At 39.6% G+C, this 22,398-nt stretch overlaps 4 protein-coding genes and 1 long non-coding RNA gene across 19 annotated transcripts; 2 read left to right on the top strand and 3 right to left on the bottom strand.

Annotated features, from left to right (window-relative positions):
• The first annotated feature begins 808 nt into the window (after window positions 1-808).
• Window positions 809-4,300, top strand: LOC125191719. Of its 15 annotated transcripts, none has more exons than XR_007171230.1 (8): window positions 822-892; window positions 1,233-1,293; window positions 1,394-1,492; window positions 1,582-1,691; window positions 1,886-2,050; window positions 2,147-2,428; window positions 2,533-3,725; window positions 4,183-4,300. It is a non-coding gene; the product is annotated as an uncharacterized LOC125191719 (long non-coding RNA). The 15 variants fall into 15 exon arrangements; XR_007171227.1 differs by having other exon boundaries at window positions 4,117-4,253; XR_007171213.1 differs by lacking the exon at window positions 4,183-4,300 and having other exon boundaries at window positions 809-892; window positions 2,533-3,763.
• A 4,005-nt stretch (window positions 4,301-8,305) lies between these two features.
• LOC125187621 lies at window positions 8,306-9,118 on the bottom strand. Its single transcript, XM_048084244.1, has 2 exons — window positions 8,885-9,118; window positions 8,306-8,812 (listed from the first exon to the last, which is right to left on the bottom strand). The coding sequence occupies exons 1-2, from the start codon at window positions 9,116-9,118 to the stop codon at window positions 8,306-8,308; spliced, it is 741 nt and encodes a 246-aa protein (XP_047940201.1).
• A 4,022-nt stretch (window positions 9,119-13,140) lies between these two features.
• LOC125202099 (formin-like protein 6) lies at window positions 13,141-17,524 on the top strand. The gene is made up of 4 exons (XM_048100436.1): window positions 13,141-14,646; window positions 14,710-14,900; window positions 16,066-16,307; window positions 16,466-17,524. Exons 1-4 carry the CDS (start codon window positions 13,268-13,270, stop codon window positions 17,243-17,245), a joined length of 2,592 nt encoding a protein of 863 aa, XP_047956393.1. The 5' UTR covers window positions 13,141-13,267; the 3' UTR covers window positions 17,246-17,524.
• A 501-nt stretch (window positions 17,525-18,025) lies between these two features.
• LOC125216325 (BTB/POZ and TAZ domain-containing protein 4-like) lies at window positions 18,026-20,496 on the bottom strand. The gene is made up of 6 exons (XM_048118021.1): window positions 20,246-20,496; window positions 19,691-19,919; window positions 19,442-19,578; window positions 18,836-19,142; window positions 18,429-18,742; window positions 18,026-18,331 (listed from the first exon to the last, which is right to left on the bottom strand). Exons 2-6 carry the CDS (start codon window positions 19,910-19,912, stop codon window positions 18,208-18,210), a joined length of 1,104 nt encoding a protein of 367 aa, XP_047973978.1. The 5' UTR covers window positions 19,913-19,919; window positions 20,246-20,496; the 3' UTR covers window positions 18,026-18,207.
• Window positions 20,497-21,258: 762 nt separating this feature from the next.
• On the bottom strand, window positions 21,259-22,332 carry LOC125187611 (glutathione S-transferase T3-like). The gene is made up of 2 exons (XM_048084237.1): window positions 21,719-22,332; window positions 21,259-21,316 (listed from the first exon to the last, which is right to left on the bottom strand). Exons 1-2 carry the CDS (start codon window positions 22,330-22,332, stop codon window positions 21,259-21,261), a joined length of 672 nt encoding a protein of 223 aa, XP_047940194.1.
• Between the last annotated feature and the right edge of the window lie 66 nt (window positions 22,333-22,398).

Below are 22,398 nucleotides of genomic sequence, written 5' to 3'. Positions count from 1 at the left end.
AAATCGAAAAAATTTTTAAAAAATGCCAAATTAGGGTTTTGGATGAAAATGTCAATATAAAGTGTTTCGAAAATATTAACACAATGCTTTGAGAATGTCAACACAATTTTAGGATTGACATTGTATATGCTTTATATTGACATATTATCTTAGCTGTATTGACATTAGCTTGTATATGAAAAATACGAAAATTCTAGATTTTTTTTTTCAAATTTTGACGTCGGAACATATGCATGTAGTATATCGTTGGAATCCTTATAAAATTATCTTTAATTTGATATATGTTATATGAATTTAAAGTTTTGGGATTTCTTTTAAAAGTTAGTTATAACTAACTTGACATTAATACCCCTATTGATTTTTATTGGAATTAATCCTATAGCCTTATTGACGTTTTTTGTTGATCGTATTGACATTTTGTGGTTAATGATCTAGGCCTTTAATTTGAATATCTAATGGCTATTATTGAGTTGTAGTTAACAATTAATCATTGAGTTAGCAATATAACACTCCCCTATAAATATATATTTATATATTATATATATATCAATCGGTATACCGGTATACCACGGGTATATACCGAATCTTCGGTATACCGCAGTATGGGAAATCTAATATCGTTATCGTACCGATCTCTTTCGGTACGGTATGATACTGTACTGAAAACTACGGTATACCGAAAAAACGGTATTTTCGGTATTTTTCCAGTACGGTAAGTCCGGTATTCCGGTATTTCGGTATAATTCCCCAGCCCTAGCTCTAACGGTGGAGTATTTAACTATTTCTATATTAAATCAAAAGAGGAATAATTGAATCGCAACCGTTACAACCAACAATTCGCAACGGTGGCGCCGGCAGACTACTGAACGGCGACGGCGGCTCTGCGTGTAAGGTTGTTTGTGTTTTGTATTTTGTTGTGATATATACTTTTACATTACATAATTCAGACTCCCTAACCCCCAAATTTCATAAATCAGAACCACTCGCCCTAATTCCTCTCCACCATTTCACACGGAGCCTCGACTGCTCGAACTGGCTATTGCTCAAATTTATGTGAAAATTTAGTGTCTTCTTCGATTATAACTTCTCATACTTCATACTATAAGTATTTTTTTTTTCAGTTCCACCTTTTTCCCTCTGTAAATATAAATAAGTAAACTTAGATAAATGGGGATTTTTGCTCGGACACCACTAATAACTGTAATTGCTGATGCAATGGTAGTTTTCTTCAGGAGCTAGTGTTTTAAATCTCTACATCAACATGGATCCTAAGCACTCAGGAAACGTTCTCAAGTAGTATATCTTCTTTGCCTGATCAACCATTCTGTTTCACCTAACTTCTTCTTGCTATGCTAAAAAACTTACCCTTATTTGGTTGCTTAACAATTGGCAGGCATTTGGAGAAGCAAAAGGAGCTTTTGATGGAAGCATACAGGTCGATGTCTCATGAACTACGCAAATTGTATGCCAGTTGATATCTCTAGTGATTTTGGTATCATGCTCGCTAAGATTATGCATTCTCCCATTAAGCACCTTCTTGATTTATATTCAAGAACCTAAATCAGAATGATATGATTGCAGTTTGAAAGTATTTGAGGGGAACATTCAGCAGATGAACTATGGCAGAACGATAAATGTGTCCCTACTTCCTTCTCTAAACATTCTGTCAAGTAAAGGATTATTGAGAATATGTTAAGTTCAAATGCTCTACTTGCATATGCTACAAAGGTTTTCTAGCTTAATAGGTTTAGATACGGTATATGGATAATTGAATTGAATACAAATGCTCTACTTGCATATTGAGAATAGCTCTTCATGGCACTATTGTTAATTCATGCTACTCATTTGAACTTCTCACTTAACTCGCAAAATGGGCTTTCTGCAGAAGAGTGCCGATGTGAAAGAGAACGAGAACGAAGAACCTATTGAAGCTGGAGCATTGGTTGTTGCTAGCAAGGAAGAACAATCATGAACCTCCTTGATATGCTCAACTCCTTCAATGTAGTGTCAGCTTAACTGAGTTTATAAGCTTGTTTCTTTGCATTTAAAAGTGAGCAATCTCTATTCCATTTTTAAGGCTGTGTGCTTTATCACTTTTCTAACAACTAACAAGACAATAATTTGAACTTGCTTTTGCTTTTTTCAGCTTTGCTCCCTACTTCATTAGTAATAATGCAATGCATGATTGTAAGGTACTAAACTATGTTGCTCATAAAATTCAAAACTACTTGAAGCTGAACAGAAGCAAAATGAAGCACATAAGAAATAACCAAGTACAGAACAAGATTATACATAGATGTCACACAGAATATCAAAGCAATCTAAGCTCTATGATTACTGATAATTGATTCAACTAAATACTGCAAAAGTTGTCACCAAAAGTGCTCCAAGACAGGAAAAACCGACAGCTCTATCTCCACTTCACTAGGTAAGGGCGAATCTGCAGTGACCATAACCTGCAATAACAGAATCATTAGCAAGTAATTAGAGTGAATCTTTATACTTTATTAATTCGTTTATGTGCTCAAACAGGATTGAGATGGTTACTCGGATCAGAGGTGATGATCATGGCTGTGCCGCCGAAGCCACAAGTACCACCATTGGCCTTTGTCTTCTGCCAGTAGCTATTGAAGGCATACGAGGCGTGAGCCACCACCGAGTCGGGGTAATAGCAATTCCCGTCTTCCTTAATGGCATCACAGTCGACATCCCCTTCCCCGCACGCGTAATCCAGCGCCTCCTGCAGTGTCTCCGCCGGCACACTAGGCTTCGCCACGCACCATGTCCCGTGCACGTGGTGAGCGTGCGGTGGTAGTGGCGCCGGAGCCACCCCCACTGAGCGAGACGGTTCGCACGGCGGCAAATGCGGCCCATACGGAGGGCTCGCAATGTACGGAGCCGGCACGTGGTAGTTCGGCTGCGGCTGCAGCGGGATGGTTCCCACCAACGGAGGCAGAGCGAATGTCGGGATCGAAGGAGACGGCTGCGGTGGGAATGGATTCGGATTCTTCACCTTGTGAGTGAGCTGTCTCCTTATAACATTGCTCATAATCATAGAAACCCCAAGATTTTTCATGGCGTTGGAGTGGGATTTCTCCAGAGCTGGCTGTGGAGGATACACAACATAAGGGGACTTGACTCCTTCCAAGAAGGTAAGCAAGGGTTTGATGTAACTCTGTGCCACGTCATCTCGGTAAGATTCGGAGAGTGGATCCAGGCAGTCGGAGGAGAAGGCGGCGGCGGCTTTGATTTGGTGGTGAAGAGCCCATCTAGTGAGGGAGTGGTGGAGGTTCTTGACAGCTGGAAGAAGCAAACCGAAGTTGTGGTGCTGGTCTCCGCGGCATAGCACATTGCAGCCGACAACGATGGTGGTTATGTTGGTGGAAGGGTAGTGGGGAAGAACGTGGGTTCGCAGCCAGTTTTCAGCGGCGAGGACGCTGGCCGAGACGTTCTTGAGGTGCTGGGCTTCCACGTGGACGGCGGCGGATTGAGAGTTAGCTGCAGAGAAGGGAATATGAGTTAGTTTGAGGAGAATGAAGAGACAATGTGAAGAAGATTCTTACCGGTGAAGCATAGGAGGAAGAAGAAGAAGAGAGGGAGCGAGACAGCCATGTTCATTTCCTGGGCTGCCGGAGAGTGGAGAACAGCTTGAGGAAACACTCCCTCTCTCTGTGTATTGGTGTGTCTGAGAGGGTCTGACATTCAACGCTGTCCTTTATTTGCAGGTACCAAGGGGTGAAAAGTAAATTTGAAATGGTAAAAAGTTGGATATTTCAATTAGTTACTGCATGCATAAAGTAAAGGGACAACGAAAAAAGTGAAGGGGCGGTAAAAAGAGAGTGAGACGAGACGATTCAGTAGAAAAGGAATTAAAGTAGTGTAAGAATGCAAAGGGATTTGGGGAACTGTAGAGGGAAAGACATATTTGGGAACCGTGTATAAAGCCCAGGGCCCATGCCACACAGCCCAAAACATAACACAAATATGGTGTAAAAAAATAAGATGTTGTTTACCGCTATTTCTATAATATCTCAACATTCAAATTGTACCTGCCTTTCATCATTGTAACAATAATATGTCTCGACAAATTTTTTGAGCTTGGAATATGTGTATTAGGGGGGACTTAGGAGCATAGCATTGCACAAGTGATAGCCATCTGTCCTGACTGGAAAAGTGCATTAGGTTGTCCACGGTCCACAACTCCACATCAGACAAAGCAGTGCTCCGGCGATCCACCCCCACAGGGCGGAATGCCGTGCCCCTAAGTGGTCGTCACCACGGCTGCATTGCAAGGTTATGCGGCCACAAAGCTATTTAAAAAATATACTCCATCCGTCCCATAAAAGTTGAGTCGTATTTCTTTTTAGTCCGTCCCAACAAAGTTGAATCATTTCCTTTTTTAACAAAAAACATAACATCTAATCACTCTTATTTTATTCCATCATTTACTTTACTCTCTCTTATCTTTCCTACTTTTTTCATCTCTCCTATTTATTTAATATAAATTCTTAATCTCCGTGCCCAAAAGTTTTGTCTCAACTTTTATGGGACGGAGGGAGTACATTATTTTACTATTATTTAAAACTCCGTTTTAGGAGTCAGAATTAGTTATGGCACGAGTTTTAAGAAATTGGTGGAGTGTGTAATAAATGAAGTGAGATGGTGGAGTGTAAGATGGTTTGACTTTTTGGTTTATTTTTATGTAGATAATGACATTTGGGTGTAATTTTGATGAATAATGGGGTAAAATTTTATATCCAAATATGAAAGATTCTAAATGTGACTCCTAAACTGGGACGGAATTTTATGGCAAAATGTGACTCTTAAACTGGGACGGAGAGAGTAATTCGTTTGAAAAATGTGTTTGATGATTTTATATTTACTCTGTTTTTATCTATTTTTCTAATGTGAGACAAAACACTTTGTTTTATAGCTACATTTTACAAAGAAGTTGGCTTTATTTTTTTTAATGTGTTAGATATGATACACACGACATAATATTCCGAAAGAAGTATAGGTTTGAAGATATGCACATTCGAATGTCCAAAGTTTGTACATGTTTGAAGATTTGCAGGGTCCAAATGTCTGAAGATCTCGAGTTCTGAATGTTTGTTGGTCATCGGATCCAAAGAACCGAATAACTACAAATATAGGTTTAGGTCCAAAGAGGCAGTTGTCGAGACTACATAAGTCGTGTAAGTAGAAATGCAACATTACTTTTGTGATCAACATTTGTTCGGGACAACACATGCAGAGGTACGCAACATTATAAAAGTGATCAGCAAAAACGCTTTACAATATGAACACATAAAAATATTGAAGTGACTGCGAAAAACAAATGAGTTGAGGAGTGTATAAGCATAGAAGCATGCATGAGAGAGGAACTAGCGCAAGCGGGGGAGGACCTCACGCAAGTCTGTGGAACCTGTGAAATGTGCAAGGATGTGCACATGCATGAGTACCTAGGCCTAGTTAAGGAGTTCCACACGAAAGATTCGAATACTAGTCTAATTAATATTGGATGCAAATTGTTGAAAGAGAAAGTGTCCGACTTCGGAGTGATGCTGGGTATGCTTGAGCTCCCCCATAAAAACTGTTTCTTTATAAATTCAAATTGGACTCTAAGAGCATCTTCAGTGCTACGAACTTCCCATCGCCCTTCCCGTCGGACTTCCCAAAAACACCTCATGTCACGTCATAAGGACTTCCACCCTCTTGCCACGTCATAAGGACTTCCCACCGCACAATCCGGACTTCCAATTGCCCTTCCCGCGCAAACTTCCCGCAATAAAAAAATTCATAAATTCACAAATATGCAATTTACGTTACGGAATTAAATTTTCGAGCCGTATATATAGAGTTTTTTTTTTTTTAAATAAAAAATGGGAAGTCCGCGCCGGACGTCCGCGACTCGCCACAATGGCGCCCTTCGCGGCGGACGTCAGCACGCCCCTCCCGTGTCCTCAAGGGACGTCCGCGTCCGCCCCTCGCCGCCCCAATAGCGGACTTCCCGTGCGCCCTTCCACGAAGCCTCTCCGATGTCCGACAGGAAGGGTGCCATTGGAGATGCTCTAAGTTATGGCTTCGCCAATTTCCAAATTGAACTTTATAAGGAATCATGTCATCAAGGCTTCGAACGTGTGCCTCTTAGATTCAATGTAGCCATAATCATCAATCATAGTAGTATGTAATTTTAAATAAAATTTAAAAGAAAAGACTAAAGGAAAAGGAAGGGAAAGAGTGTCGGTGGAATAACCTTAAAATTTAGTTTATGATTTTAGCACAAAATTTTTTGAGGACATTTCGAACAACATAAATTTCGCTTTTCTATTCTTTTATTTCACTGTATATAAAGTATTGTCGTGAGCGATACTTCACCTGTAATAGAAGTGAATTAGGATTATTGTCGAATGTTCACTTCTTTTAGTTTTGGGGTGTGATGTGGTCAACATATAATGTTTTAGCACATAATTATGTATAGAGTAGGAATTACGTATAGAATTGTGAATTATGACCCTTTATAATTCTTATCTAATGGTACGTATCTAACAAGCAAATCTTGTTGTCCAACCCAATAATGTGATTGTAAATTTGTAATTGCGAGTTTAAGAATCGGAACAAAATCTCTATTTTAATTTGCACTATAATTTGGACCTATGATTATTTTATACTCCTTATTTTGCACTTTTATTTAATATATTATTGTTAAGGATAAACATTTTACAGTTATGAGTTATGAAGGATACATAGGAAAGTTAAAGTTGGGTGCTTAACTTGCTTAGGGCATCCACGATGGGACGTCCTAAGCGACACCCTATGCACCACCACGTTATCATTTTATCCTCCTTCTATTCCACCTGCAGTGGGACGGACTATAGCCCGTCCTAAGCATTTCACTATTTTGTATTTATATTTTTATTATGTTTGCAAATGTAAATACAAATAATAAATAAATAAAAACAACACAATTAAAGAGAAATTCTAATTTTACTTAATTAAAAAACAGTTATAAAATAAGAAATAAAAAAAAGCACTAAATACTAGGGGTGCTTAAACGGTTCTCCGGTTCTTGGTTAACCGGAATCGGAACCGGAACCGACCGGTTAATTGAGGAACCGGAACCGGAAAATCCGGTTCCGGTTCCAACTTTTTAAATAACACCGGTTCCTAACCGGGAACCGGATTATAATTCAATTTTATTTTTTTATAATCTAATATACTAAAAAATCTAATTTATTGAATTAATTTTGAATTAAAGTAAAATAGTTTGAAACATTGAGTGATTTTTAGATTTAAATGTTTAATCTGTGATACTTTGAATCTATAATTATTTCCCTAATCCATTTTTTATGAACTAACTATAATGAGTAGAACATCATAAGTTTGTTTTTAGTTTTCAAAAGAACTTATACAAATACAATATCATTTCATATGATACATTTATTACAAATTTATGTAACAATTCATTTAACATACGATTTTAACATATTTGTGAATAATTTATTAAGTGTTCCGGTATAAACCAAATAGTCACAACAATATCAATTAGTATTGAAAATTCCAATGAATACTATGTTTAGCCAAAAAAGGGAAAATGAAATTCAATTTTAAAACTCATTTGTTTTTAAAAAATTGCTAAAGTTTAGAACTCCTATTTTTGTATTAGTAAAAAATTGCTAACATAAACTAGTCCGACCCGACCTACTACACTTGGCATCACTCTTATCCATATATGAATATTATTGTATTGTTGGTTTGTATTTTGTGTATTTATTTTAATTTTTAGGTATTATTTGTTATAATTATAGATGTTGGATTATTATTTTTTTAGTATTAAACTATTTAAAATTATAAATAAATTCGGATTAAAATTACACATCGGTTCCGGTTCGGAACCGGAATCGACCTGTTCTTAACCGGCCGGTTCCAAACCGGAACCGATCGGTTCCGGTTCCGGTTCCGGTTCTTAAATTTATGAAAATTTAAAACCGGTTAACCGGTCAACCGGTCCGATTAGAACCGGTACCGGCCGAATAAGCAGGCCTACTAAATACAAAAAAAGGAGGCTAGTCTAGAGAAGTCCCAACTTGCGGCTGAGGCCATCGATCATCCGCTGGATGCCCTCGATTTGAGCCGGGTTGGTCGCCTGCATGAGGGCGTGCGCGGCCAACAACGCCCGGTAGTCGGAGGAGGCCGCCAAATCCGCGTACGCATGGGCCGCGGTCGAAGTCGCGGACGGCGTCGAACTCGGGGTCGGCGACGGGGCTTGCTCAGGCGACGCGACGGAGGAGGATGTGGCCTTGCCCTAGCCCTTGGCAGCCTTGACGCCAGGGGGACGCCGGGAGGACATCGGTGTGCCGGAACTCTCATCCTCGAACACCGGACTGTTGAGGTCCATCGGAGACGTGCCGCTATCGCTACTTGTATAATCATTGAAGGTGCGCTTCGACGCCCTCCTCCTCGCCGCCGTCGATTGGGGAATCACACCACCAACGAACTTTTGCTTGTCCCTCAAGAGCGCCCAGGACTGGTAGTGCTTGAAATCGCCATACAATGAAATGTACGACTGCATCGCTTTGTCCCGCACATCCACGAGACTTTCGCCACTGGCCTGCTCCCTCTCGCACTTCTCGTACTCCGCCGCGAACAAATTTACCTGCTTCTTTATTTGATCCCAGTGCTTGCGGAGCTGCTCCCTGTGGCGCTTGTACGCGTTCGCCGGCTTGGCCGCGTTGTATTTCTCGGCGATGCGCTCCCAATACGCAGCCACCCTCTGGTTGTTGGCGTACACCGGATCCTCCGAAACATCAATCTAACATCTCGTCAAGACGATGGATTCGGGGTCGGAGTAGTTCGTCCTTCCCGGGGCGAACTCTTCACATACCTCCGTTGTAGGCAACTTCTGGGCTCGTGCCTTGGTCCGCTTCTTCTTGGAGGCGGACCCAGAAGCGGAGGGACGGTGTGGAGACAGTTCCATGTCGGACAGCCCGTATGAGTGGGTGGAAAAGTCGGGATCGTACTCGGCGTTGTTGTCGAATGGCCGGTATTCATCGGGTTCTGTACCCGGCCATCGTGCACCACCGAACATCGGACTATTCGGATAATCTCCGGAATCCATTTTGCTTGAAAATGTAGTGAATTTGATGAGAGTGAAGTGAGAAAAATGAAGTGAAAGAGGAATATATAGGTTTTGAAAATTTAATAAAATAAAAAAAAAAACCGCGTCGCATCGTCCGTGACCCATCGTCCGCCTCGTCCACAGTGGCGGACGATGCGACGGACGATGGGTATCCTCCGCGCATCGTCCGCTGACGATGTATCGGGCGCGGACGATGGGTTACCCATCGTCCACGATGCTGCAGTGGCGGACGATGCGACGGACGATGTCGTCCGTCGCATCGTCTGCCCCATTATGGATGCCCTTAATGCATAATGAATATCGACTATTTGGAATTAATGCTAAAGACAATATATTCTTTCTAGTTTATTTTAATTTACGTCCTTGAAGTAGTGTGAGTGCCGTGACACGTGTTATTGTGTTTGACTATACATCGTCCGTCGCATCGTCCGCCCCATTGCGGATGCCATTAATGCATAATGAATATCAACTATTTGGAATTAATGCTAAAGACAAGATATTCTTTCTAGTTTATTTTAATTTACGTCCTTGAAGTAGTGTGAGTGTTGTGACATGTGTTATTGTGTTTGACTAGTTGGTAGATTAAATACTTTCTCCTTCTATAAACCTAAGATCATTTTCATATTTGAAGAAATGTAATAATAAAAAATAGTAGAAAAAGTCATTGAAATATAAGTTTTATTATTAAAAATAGTAAAAAAAATTAAATGGGACAATTATTCATTGACGGACGAAAATGACAAATTGGAACAATTAATGGCGCATGGAGGAAGTAAAAGACTAGTTGCAGATATGGTCCAAATATTTAATGTTTCACTCATTCCAAAGTAGTTGAGTCATATTTTTTCGGGACGTCCAAATGTAGTTCAATCGTTTTGTTTTTTTAACAAAATACTTTATCCTCTTCTATTTTACTCTAACATTCTCTCTCATGCTTTATTTTATTTTTCTACTTTATTCTCTCTCCCCTTTAACCTTTATCAATTTTTTAAACAAACTCTGCTCTTATACTATGTTGAATAAACTATATATATGCTATTTATACTATCATAATTTAGGGGTGTCAAATAGGTATCAAGAATACCCGATCCAACCCGACCACCCACACGGGTAATAGATACCCGATACTCGTAAAACTCATTATAGATCTAACTATTTCTAAAGTTTTCAATTTTTTCTCTTGGATACGCCTTTATGTTGAGGCGTATTGGTGCAATCTTGGGTTTAGATTCTTGTTACTGACAAATAGTTCAAAAACTCATCACTAAAATATTATCCCCTTTGATCAAATCATAGATACTTTCTCCGTCCGCGAATAGGAGTCACATTCCTATCCGGCACGGGTTTTAAAAACAAGTTAAGAAAAGTGGGTGGAAGAAAGTTAGTGGAATATGAGTCTCAGTTGTATATACTATTAATTTTAAATTATATGTGAGTGAAATGAGTTAGTGGAATGTGGGAGCCTCTTTACCATTTATAGTTATTATGAACTGAGACTCATATTCGTTGACGGACCAAAAATGAAAAAACGGGATTCCTATTCGCGGATCGAGAGAGTACTTGATAGTCTTACCATGAATGTTCATCACAAGTACCCTGAATTCCTTGAATTTCTGAAATGATGACTTGTGACACATCAAACAAACATATACGTATTTAGTGCAATCTATGAAGGTGATCAATTACATTTTATCATCTCTAGTTTGAGTTGACATTGGACTGCATAAATTATATGAATGTTCTCTGGTACTTTCTTGACCCTATGGCTTATTCCATGTGACATTGAAGGATCTTTTGATCATTTTGCCTTCCAAATAGGATTCCCATGTATTGATAGGATCTATTTTTAAATCGTTCATCTCTTGAATCCTTCTTAGGTTAGCATGACCAAATTTAATGTGTCATAAGTACGTTTCATTGATCGACACGACTTTGACGCTACTTTTAACGACAATAATATTACACTGACACTTCAATAATGAAATCCTAACTCCGTTATTGACTATGCCCCTTTATTTAGATGTTGAATTTTTTAGTCTACACGCAATAGGCCTAGAGTTAAGATCTCACACTTTCCTTTCCAATTTCGAAGTTAAAAAATACTCCATTTGTCCCACAATAAGACTCACATTATGTGTGAGCATGAGTTTTAAGAAATGTAAAGAATAGTGTGTTGAAAAGTTAGTTGAATATGGGTTTAACTTTTTTATACTGCTTTTATAATAAAATGTAAGTGAAATAAGTTAGTGGAATGTGAGACCTACTTACCATTTTTGGTAAAAGTTAAATGTGATTCTTATTGTGGGACGGACTGAAATGGTAAAATGTGATTCTTATTGTGGGACAGAAGGAGTAAATCTTACTTAGAATTAAAACATCTTCGTTAAGGGTATATAGACTACAGTAATCCTGTCTGAACACATCCATCATTTCTGATTTTTTACTTTCTCTTCCATCAGTAGATGTCCCATTTTTTATCGGTTCGGGTTTTAAGAAATTGTTTGACTTTGTAAAAAAAATTAATAGAAAAAATTAGTGGGATGTGATTGAAAAAAAAGAAAAATAAGGCATTTAATTTTGGACAAATGTAGTATTTTGCTCGAGTAAACCTGACTTTCCTATCCTACTTGTTGTACAACAGAAATTGTTTCCATCGTGTTAAAAATTTATACTACTATTGCTAAGCGAGATGATATTTTTGTAGTCAGTTCCCAATAAAAACGTAAAAATGTTGTTGTCAAGATTGAAATGAGAAATTAATCATACAACTGAGAAATTACAGGAATTGATAAAGATAATACATTTCGCCACATGTCACCATCAGTCTGATTGCAATGTCATATACAGCGACATATTTTTGACAATGTGTGATCAAAATATCATTTAACCTATTGGTTTCCAATAGTGTCCATTGACCATTGTCTTAGATGAAATAGGTCCATCATATGTATAAAAAATTTAAAACATTAAAATAAAATATTAATCCGTCATTATGAAATATACCGGACATTTAAGAAAAAAACATTCATACTTTAAATTTTTTTACGTGTAGATGAGCTGGAGATAGGATGTGAAAATCAATGAAAAAGTAGGAGAATATTTAAAATAATATAAAGAGAAAAGAGGAAAATGAAATGTGATAAAAACGGCATCAACAAGGAAAAAAGTGTCGGCCTCGGCAAGCACGAAAAGCATCAAAATGGGAAGAAAAGATATTTTAGACAAAAAAGAGGGAGAGGAACGTGGTCCTTTAGCCCAAGCACTACGCAGTCATCATCCTCCATTTATTTCCAAAAGCACATAAAATAAAAAGGGATCATTCCATCCATACCCCCATCTGATTTTCTCCATTAATATATAGTATCATTTTCATGAATACCATATATCTAATACCTCCATTATATATCATTTTCATGAATACTATATCTAATACCTCCATCTTATAAAAATAGACTACTTGAAAATGACACGAGCTTTAAAACAAAATTAGCAAAAATAAAAGTAGTTAAAATAATATTAGTGAACGATAGAGTCTATATTAATGAATCTGAGTGAAGTGAGTTAGTGAAATGTAGGACCTATTTACGTAAAAGTGAAATGTGACTCTTTTTGTGGGACGGACCGAAATGACAAAAATGTCTTTTATTGTAGGAGGGAGGGAATAAAATGCAGTATCACTTTAAGTAATAAAAAAATGGTTAAGCCCCTATCATTAATAATTTATGCGTCCACGTAAATTAGGTGCTGGAATAAAGTGCAATAGTGTTTAGATGTTTTATTTTATATGTAAAAAATGATTTAATATAATTGGAATATTAAAAGAATAAGACTCACCCAATTGAGGAGTAGTAATACATATTCTTACGGGGGAAGGAAGGAGTATTATAACTCAACTTTACTAACAAAATTATTCTACTTGTCAATAACGAATTACACCTTTCAGTCGTAAAACTGTTAAATACTCGGAATATTTATACGGAAAAGTGCTGACTAAACAGCATCTAGATCTTGCAGCACTCCCAAGCTACCCTTTACAGTATACACTTCTCTCTCTCTCTCTCTGTGAATTTAGGAACAAAGACTAGAGATGAATAAGGTGAGAGAAAACAACATAAGAGAGATCACACGATGAAGGCTAATTGTATCATTAGCATTTTCTTGACCCTATCATTTGTTGCAGACTCCAAATTCATTGGTGAAGAGGAGAAAAACAACAGAAGGATTCTGCATCAACCACTCTTTCCATACACTTCATCTCCGCCGCCTCCGCCTCCTCCGTCTCCGCCTGCAGCTCCGGACCAAGACCATCCCTTCTTCCACGAGCTTCCGAATGGACCCCTGGTGGATCAGGGCCAGCAAACGCCATCCACCAGCAGCAGCAGCACTGCCGCGGCAACCCCACCCGTCCCCCGGCAGACCAATTCGATCAAGAAACTCGCCATCGCAGTCTCGTCTGCGATGCTGTCGCTGGCGATGCTGTCGGCAGTGGTGTTCCTTCTCTACAAGTGCCGCATCAAGCGTATGGATGAGTCGCAGAAGCTTGTTGGAGGGAATTCGCAAAGGATGAATGAGGAATCGAGAATGCCGCCATCGAATTTCCTGTACATTGGCACGGTGGAACCGTCTGCCACGAGCATAGCCAACGAGGCGAACGACGTGGCTGCCTCGCCCTACCGGAAACTGAACTCGGGGAAGCGATCTAGTCGTTATCGGCCGAGTCCAGACCTGCAGCCGCTGCCGCCACTGACGAAGCCTCCGCTGCCGCAGCCTCCGAGCATCAATTCGCCGCCACCGATGTCGTCTTCCGACGACGAGAGCCACGACACCAACTTCTACACTCCACAAGGGTCATCGATGAGCAACGAGTCGCCTAGCTCCCGCCACAGCTACTGGACTAACAGCATTAGCCACACTAATCGAGTTGCTCATTCCAAGAGAACTTCACCTAAATCTCGCCTCTCAGCGTCATCTCCGGATAAAAAGCCAGTGATAATCCCCTCCATCAAGCAGTCGGTGCCGCCTTCTCCGCCACCACCGCCGCCAAATTCTTCATTGCAGCCCAGCAAATCAATATCATTCACTCCCAAAAGGACCAAATTTGCACGACCTCCACCACCACCAGATATGGCACGGCTCCAAGCAATAAGTGATGATGATCAACAGACATCTGTAATCCCAGCTCCAGCTCCACCCCCACCCCCACCGCCGCCGCCCCCTCCTCGTCCTCCATCGCTGCCACCACAGCTGTCATCTATCCCGAAAAAATTTGGAGATGTACAACAATATACACCACCACCATTTTCCAATAAAGTGATAAAACTACAGTCAAAGAATACTAGCCCCAAATCAAACCAGAGTCCTACTAAAGGTGTTAGTTTGACAGAGGAAGTAGATATAGAGGACAAGAGTGGATCTAAACCAAAACTGAAGCCTCTGCATTGGGACAAAGTACGAGCCAGCTCAGACCGAGCCACAGTTTGGGACCAGTTGAACTCCAGCTCCTTCCAGTAAGTGGATATATGCTTTTCTTGTATGTGTAGAACGATACTCATGTGGATTGTGTACTGCAGGTTGAATGAGGATGCCATGGAGTCGCTTTTCGGATTCAATTCTGCAAATTCAGTCGCAAAAGATGCAACTAAAAAGTCAGCTACGGAGCAGGAGATCAGAGTGTTGGATCCGAAGAAGTCCCAGAACATCGCGATCCTATTACGTGCATTGAATGTCACAAAAGAAGAGGTTGCTGAATCACTTCAAGATGGTATGCTACACTCTTTCGCCTTTCTGAAGTTATAGTGTTCTATAAGTGGATTCGATAAAATAGTTATCTCGATAAGAAGTGATATGGTTAGGTGAGGAATAAAATTTCATGTAGTACTAGTAAAGAAAGACAGAGTTGAGGATATTTGCATCTGAAAGAGAGCATTCTCATTTTAAAATTGAATGCATATCCAGTCATAGAATACTGATATTAAGAAGAAAAACTAGCCCCCTCATTATTGCCAGAAAATTCATAGTATTTTTAGGGGGGGGGGGGTCTTTACTTTGAGTGAAAGCCTGATAGGAAGATTAATAAAAACAATCCAAGCTAATCCACTGCTTAATTTGATGGATTAAGTAATTTTGAGCTTGTTTATACTATCTTATCCTTCAAAGAGCAATCCTATGTTTTATCAATTAATCCTCTCACTTTAAGTAAAAACTCCTATAGTGAATAGCATGCATGACTAGTGACTCTTTCTATCATCCAATTTATTAGCTACACCATGTTCATTCATTCATTCATCCACCTAAGAGTTTCATGCGAGCAGATCTTAGTCGTTCTCATGGAACCTTCATCACCACTCACTAGAAAATATAAAGGCCTCATCAAATATATATATGACACCTGATGCTTTACAGATAATTATTCACTCTCTTGTTCCTCGACCTCTTCCTGACATAAAATATTGTAAGAGAAATCAAAGTGAACTAATATAGCTAGATAACTAAAATACTATAAATGTGAGTATTTATGATTCTCTGTTAACATTGTATACTAAAATTGAAGTCCAACAGAAGAAACTGAATTTCTATAGGAGATTTGAAACAAAACAAAAAAAACCTAAGCAGCTGGGGAGAAGGGTTAATAATGTCACTCCCTCTGAATGTAATCTGGGAGACCATATGGCATCAAAGACACAAACACTTTGATAAATAACAAGTATGCATCTTTCTTGGAGTCGAAGTTCAACCCATCTACTTCAAACATCTTTAATATAGTAAAGATTTTAGCAATTAAACTGGCGTACTGGCAAATTGTTGATATTTGGGACACCGTGGTGTGCTACTTGTATTTTTGTAGTAGAATAGTGAGCATACAGCATAGCTAAAGAAACTTTATATTTCATCATTATACACCAGTAACTGTTATTTTGGTGCTGCAGGAAATCCAGAGGGATTGGGTCCTGAGCTCTTGGAGACTTTGGTAAAGATGGCACCAACCAAGGAGGAAGAGATAAAACTTAAAGACTACAAGGGTGAATGCTCGAAATTGGGGTCAGCAGAGCGATTCCTCAAGGCAATTCTTGATATTCCATTTGCCTTTAAAAGAGTGGAAGCCATGCTTTATAGAGCCAACTTCCACACAGAACTAACATACTTGAGAAAGTCTTTTCAAACACTAGAGGTAAGAGAATATTCTATTTGGTTATTGCAGTCACAAGTTATTGAATTAGTAAATCAATCAACTATATGTATTGACAGTAGTCATCAATCTAGAAATTTTAAATGAATGCGGACAATAGATGTAAAATCTTTCAACACATGGCTCATTTCATTATGCAGGAAGCAAGTAAAGAATTGAAGAATAGCCGCATGTTCCTAAAGCTGCTTGAAGCTGTTCTACGGACAGGGAACCGCATGAACGATGGCACAAATCGCGGTGATGCGAGAGCCTTCAAATTGGATACATTGCTTAAGCTAGTAGACGTAAAAGGAACAGATGGAAAGACGACCTTACTTCACTTTGTTGTCCAAGAGATAATCAGGTCAGAAGGCACAGATTCAGATCCAGCAAGTGAAACTAAAATGAATATCAAGTCCAAGGAAGAGGAGTTCAAGAAGCAAGGATTGCACATTGTGTCCGGGCTAAGCAAAGAGATCGGCAGTGTCAAAAAGGCAGCAGGAATGGACTCGGACGTACTGAGCAGCTATGTCTCTAAGCTTGAAATGGGACTCCAAAAGGTCAGATTAGTCATGCAATACGAGAGGCAAAGCACTCAAGGAAAATTCTTTGATTCAATGAAAGAGTTTCTTAAAGAGGCTACTGAGGAAATCACAAGAATTAAGGACGAAGAAAGGAAAGCCCTGTCGCTGGTGAAAGAGGTAACAGAGTATTTTCATGGAAATGCTGCGAAAGAGGAGGCTCATCCTTTCAGGATTTTCATGGTCGTGCGAGACTTTCTGTCTATACTGGATAATGTGTGCAAAGATGTTGGGAAGATGCATGATAGAGCAACAGTTGGGGCCGGGAGATCATTCCGGATGCCAGCAACTGCATCGTTGCCAGTACTCAATAGATACCACATGCGTCCAGACACGAGTCCGTGGGAGGATAGCATGTAACTTAGCACCTGTTAATCGATCCATCGATGGACACTTGATCAAGGGATGCTTATGGAGTAAAATGAGTGCCGGAACAAGCAACATGTACATACCACAGCCCAACTAGCTTGGTAGACCATGAAACTGCAAAAAATAGGTCGAAATTTACAGAATCTATAGGCCGAAAGAACTCAACGAGCAGCAGAATTTTTGAACGATATATAAGTGCAATATCTAGCGAAACTATAGCAAACAGAGGCTTCGTTAATTTGTTATCTAAGGCTTCATTTCATTTCATTATATACATAAATATTGATCTGGAAACCAGATGCATAGAAAATTTACTGCCATGCAATTTATCAGTTCAATCAATCGGAAGCAAAAATCAAAACATAGAGTAATGTAATTTGTAGAGAAGGCAAAGACGTATGACCTGAAGGTGTATGATGAAACGCCGCAGTTGGAATTGCACTCAAATCCGATGCAGACTGGTGAATAGCAGCATGATGTGAATGTTTTTGACCAAAATCTTACTAAAATTGTGCATATATTTAGACGAACATAATATCATAAGGTGATTTGAAAATTAAATCCAACTTCCATGTACTTGCATTTTATACTCATTTTTCAGCCTAACATCCTTCTTAGGTATTTTATTTCCTATCTAATTTTTATTACTTGCTTCTGGTTTCGTTATATAAAAGTTGTAACCATGAAGGACACTAGATGGATTAGAACGTCCAAGTGCTTTGTTTCAATTGAACAAATATATGCCCCTTCTATTATATTGAACTCGCGAGACGAAATAATGCTATGCTGAAGCTATATTCGTCTTTTCAATAATGAAAAAATATATAGGTATATCTATTGACAAAAGGGATATATTATCAAGGATATATACAATTACAAATATGAATTGAGCTAAAAGTGAGCTAATACAAGAGAAGGGATAGTATCAATTATATCATCTTCCATTCCCTGTTTTATGTTGAATCCAAAGAGAGGAAAGGGGCTCCAGTTATACTCTTTGATCTCACTATTTTCTTCACCAAAATTCTCCATCTAACATCTTCTTTTTTGTTCTGTTTTCTTCTCTGCCTAAACTTTCTGCAATTCCAGAACTCGAATATTAGGAGATGCATCCAATAAGAACAATAGTTAGTAACATCATCCAACAAAATCTAAAGGTGAAACAAGAAATTACCTGCACAATGGCACTCTGCAATCGTCCGGACTGGGGCAAAGACGCGAGTGCAGTTCCAAGATTCGCCACATTCGCTTGCATTGGCTGCATCCACCGGTGCCTCTCGTTTTGCATCCAGCAAAGTGGCGAACGAGTGCTTCAAGGCCCTTACAAGCTGAGTATTCACAAGGGCCTTGATCATTGCATAGAGCCTTGTCGTGTGGCCCAATAGTCTGGCAGCCATCTCTGCATATGTGAACTAACGCCTCCATTGCTTCGTACAGCTGCATGTACATCTTCTTCTCGTCCTGCTTCCTCTTCCTGTCCTTTTGTATCTGAACAAGTTTTGAATGTTCCTTGGTAGTTAGTTAGTTAGCACACATGAAACAGAAGATATCATTCACTTTGTGAATATTTCTGTTACTTACAGCGTCTTCATCAGCCAAAGACTCCATCAGTTCCTTCTCTAGGACTGGATGGCTCGTTCTCATGTCCTGCCACCCATCCGTGGCTTGAACTGCCTTGATGTTCGTTACAATGAAGCGATGGCACATGATGCTCAGGCGAGGAGCATCACACAGCAAAGCAAGTTGAAAGATATCAACCACATTCTCACTGTTGATCAGCTTCGTCTCCAGCCAATGCTCACATAGACGTTTTAGCTGACCAACGGCATATGCATGTGACAGCACCAACAAATGCATTGCGAATTCCCTCATCTTTTCTTCTTCGTAGCTACAACAGTAAAACAGATTGGTGAGCAAGATGTATGCACATAACTACGCTGATTTTTCTTGTTAGACCTATTTTCTCGTTCCAGTATCATTAATACGAATCACATGTATGTTTATGTTGTCGTCCATACGCAGATGGATGGCACATAAACTGTAAACGAGGAATACTCTAACAAAGAAATACTCTGAATAATTAGAAATGATGAAACTATCTAACAAAAAGTGACTTCATATTTGCACTACAACGGTTGAAGCAACTATGATTGAACAGAAATGATGAATCAATTCGGTGTTATATACCATGATGAATACAAGAATCGGATGAAAACACGAACTGCTTCGGATGGAACCCCGGGAATTAGGATTGATGGCCGTTTCCTCTGACCTCGGCCTTTCAATTTGGTCAGCATAGCCTTGAAGACTGGAGAAGCCATGCCCTGCATTCACCAAATCAACTTAACAAACTTGATCCATTTAACTTTCACATAACACAACCATTTAATCAGTGCATATATATAAATTTATGTGTGTGTATCTTGAAAAACTCACAAGAATACTGGCGTGTGCATAGATGATGCCACCATCTTCAGTCGAAACGGAGATATCAGCTCGGTAGGCCTCATCGAAGAGACGATCCAACGAAGTGTTTACAGCATTGTGAGCACAGAAGCAATTCTCCCTCTTCGTCAATCCACTTGTTAACAACCCTATTCTTTGAGAGGGGAATGGAGGTGGAAGGGGCAATGAACATTCTTGATTTTTGCAATTCATTTCACTTCTGCAAAAGAGAATAACACAACTAACTTCAAATTATGAAGAAATTCAGCACTTATGAACTACTACAAAAATAAATCAATTTCAGCTTGCAATAACAACTCATACACACATAAATCTCACTTTTCAACCCTATCCGAATCATTTAATCCAATGACGCAATCAGAACCCTAACCAAAATTAAATAAAATCTCTGGATCTTCACGATCCCAATAATCCGTTTTTCACACAAAAAAAGTGCATTAATTATAAAATCACGAATTATTTGAAGTTGTTCTTAGTAGATGCGGAGGTATGGATGATACAAAAAAAAGGAAATTCCAGCATTACCTCTCTTAATCCTTGCAGAGGAGAAAATGTATATACTGTCAAAATGAGAAATCTTGTAGTTGATGGTGGATCAAATAACCTTGCCTAAAAATCGCTGTTCTTGTACAATATTTGTAAAAATCAAATAACGAGATGATTAATATTCACGAGCCAATCTTTGAAGCATCAATTTAGAGTTATTATCAGTGTATCCTTGCAGCAAATGGATAAATTGGCTACTTGTTGAAAGAAATAGAGAGACGAAAATGTAGTGAGTTGCAAAGCTTAAAAATTGTGAATATATATATAGGGTGAAGGTGTGTATGAGCATATGGATAATTATAAAAGATGTGGAAATGATGTGGCAATTTGTCAGCTCCAACACAGGTGTTTTTCACCTTGCAAAATCGTGTGGTTTCAAAATCTACAATTTGTATTTTAATCACACTCATTACAAAAAGACATTCATATTTGCGGTTAGTTATCATTTCGCGACCCATTTGATTCCTTTTTGGGAATTTTTTAATGAGACTAATTGAAGTTGCATACAAACCAACAAGTTGGCAATTATAAATTGGACGCTTTAATGTTTGGATTATTAGTATTAATGTTTTATTCAAATTTCTGGTAGTATATATCCACAATAAAGAGAAACGATAATTCAAAAAGAAATGAAAAGAAATGGAGTACTAATACTGTAAATTTTCGTTTGAAACGATGTGGTAGAAATCAATCTGTTGTGCAATTTTACGTCCACCATTTTTTATTTCTTCTCAATTTAAAGTTTTATTTTTTTAATGTGTTTAATCGAGTGAAAGGAAATAAAGATAAAACTTCTGAGTTATGGCTGCCACGTCAGATAACAGATGTCCAGTATAATGTTGGCATCTATCAAGACATGTACTATAAACTGTATTTTATAGTACAATCATAATGTACGGTATATTTTTATAATGGAAAATAGGCCAGTCATAGACTAGTCTATTTCTCCTCCTGTAACATCATCCAACATTAAAATTCTTTCTGCCACATCATCAGGACAAGCAACTGGACATGCAATAGGCTAGCCGCAGGCTAGCAACATCATCAGCACTATTAAAAAAAACAACTATATTTACGAAATTAAACACAAAATACGGAATTAAATTTAAGACACATATACGGAAAAATTCGTTAATTTTATTTAAATAAAAAAAAATTACATTAACTAAAAATAAAAAAATTACATAATAAAAAAAAATGCAGGCTTCCACACACGAGCCCCCGCCCCACTCTACTCCTCGTCGCCGTCGCCGCCGTCCTCACCGCCACCGCCACCAGCTGCACCCCCGACATCTGAGCCCGCGTCTGATCCCCCAACTGTGCCGCGAAGGTATCCAAATCGACCCGCATACTCTCGAGCATTGAGTGAAGAAACCTCTTCTCCACGGGATCAGTTGCCTCCCTCCATTCGGCCAAGATCTTGTGCATCTGTTTGCGCGTTTGTTGACGTACATAGAAGGCGAGCTCGGCTGCCGACTTGCCAACATGGGGGATGCCAACTGGACCTCCTGGGACCTCTGGGCGACTCCCCTCGCTGCCCATTGCACTCTCCTCTGACCAATCGGGCGAGTGCGGCGAGCGAAGGATGGAGGGGACGGCTCCTCTGGAACATCCTCGGGGAGTTCGTGGGAACCGCCGCTGCTGCCGCTGTAATCACCGGCATAGTTTAGCCGCTGCTTCTTCGGCCAGCCAGCATCGACACCCGCTCGGAACTTCTCGGAATCCATCAGCACCAGATAGTAGTTCCAGTAGGTGAATTCCATATACAGGCCCGACACGGGGAAGGCTTTCTCCGCTATCCTCCTGCAATCCTCGTCAGTCTGGCCACTGGTCTTCATGCGGAGGATGTTGGTGTACAAGCCCGCAAATCGGGAGACCGCAGCCCTGATTCGCTCCCACCCCTTCCAGCACTCCTCCCCGGTGTATGTCTTCCTATGCGGGCAATTCCTCTTGTAGGCTGCTGCAATTTTAGCCCACATGTTGACGATCCTCTGATTGTTCGAAACGAGGGGATCATCACAAACAGACACCCAAGCCTTAGACAACGCAACGTTCTCATCATCCATCCACTTCCTCCGTACACTGTCGTCATCAGCCGGCTGCGACGACTCGCCTACCACTTTTTGCCCTTC

The sequence above is a fragment of the Salvia hispanica genome, chromosome 1, assembly GCF_023119035.1.
Source record: "Salvia hispanica cultivar TCC Black 2014 chromosome 1, UniMelb_Shisp_WGS_1.0, whole genome shotgun sequence".
Lineage (NCBI taxonomy): Eukaryota > Viridiplantae > Streptophyta > Magnoliopsida > Lamiales > Lamiaceae > Salvia > Salvia hispanica.
Note: the sequence above shows the minus strand (reverse complement) of the source record. Positions and strands in the feature narration are given on the sequence as shown.

What these genes read in the sequence shown, in the direction of transcription:
- LOC125187621 (XM_048084244.1), bottom strand. Translation starts at nt 9,118, where the DNA reads ATGGATTCCGGAGATTATCCGAATAGTCCGATGTTCGGTGGTGCACGA. An exon ending in AGAAGTTGCCTACAACGGAG is followed by an intron (nt 8,813 to 8,884) that starts GTATGTGAAGAG and finishes ACGAGATGTTAG; the next exon opens with ATTGATGTTTCGGAGGATCC.
- LOC125202099 (XM_048100436.1), top strand. Translation starts at nt 13,268, where the DNA reads ATGAAGGCTAATTGTATCATTAGCATTTTCTTGACCCTATCATTTGTT. An exon ending in TGCTGAATCACTTCAAGATG is followed by an intron (nt 14,901 to 16,065) that starts GTATGCTACACT and finishes TTGGTGCTGCAG; the next exon opens with GAAATCCAGAGGGATTGGGT. An exon ending in AGTCTTTTCAAACACTAGAG is followed by an intron (nt 16,308 to 16,465) that starts GTAAGAGAATAT and finishes TTCATTATGCAG; the next exon opens with GAAGCAAGTAAAGAATTGAA.
- LOC125216325 (XM_048118021.1), bottom strand. Translation starts at nt 19,912, where the DNA reads ATGAATTGCAAAAATCAAGAATGTTCATTGCCCCTTCCACCTCCATTC. An exon ending in ATGCACACGCCAGTATTCTT is followed by an intron (nt 19,579 to 19,690) that starts GTGAGTTTTTCA and finishes TGGTGAATGCAG; the next exon opens with GGCATGGCTTCTCCAGTCTT. An exon ending in CTTTGGCTGATGAAGACGCT is followed by an intron (nt 18,743 to 18,835) that starts GTAAGTAACAGA and finishes AAACTTGTTCAG; the next exon opens with ATACAAAAGGACAGGAAGAG.
- LOC125187611 (XM_048084237.1), bottom strand. Translation starts at nt 22,332, where the DNA reads ATGGATGATGAGAACGTTGCGTTGTCTAAGGCTTGGGTGTCTGTTTGT. An exon ending in CAGCCGAGCTCGCCTTCTAT is followed by an intron (nt 21,317 to 21,718) that starts GTACGTCAACAA and finishes TTTTTTTAATAG; the next exon opens with TGCTGATGATGTTGCTAGCC.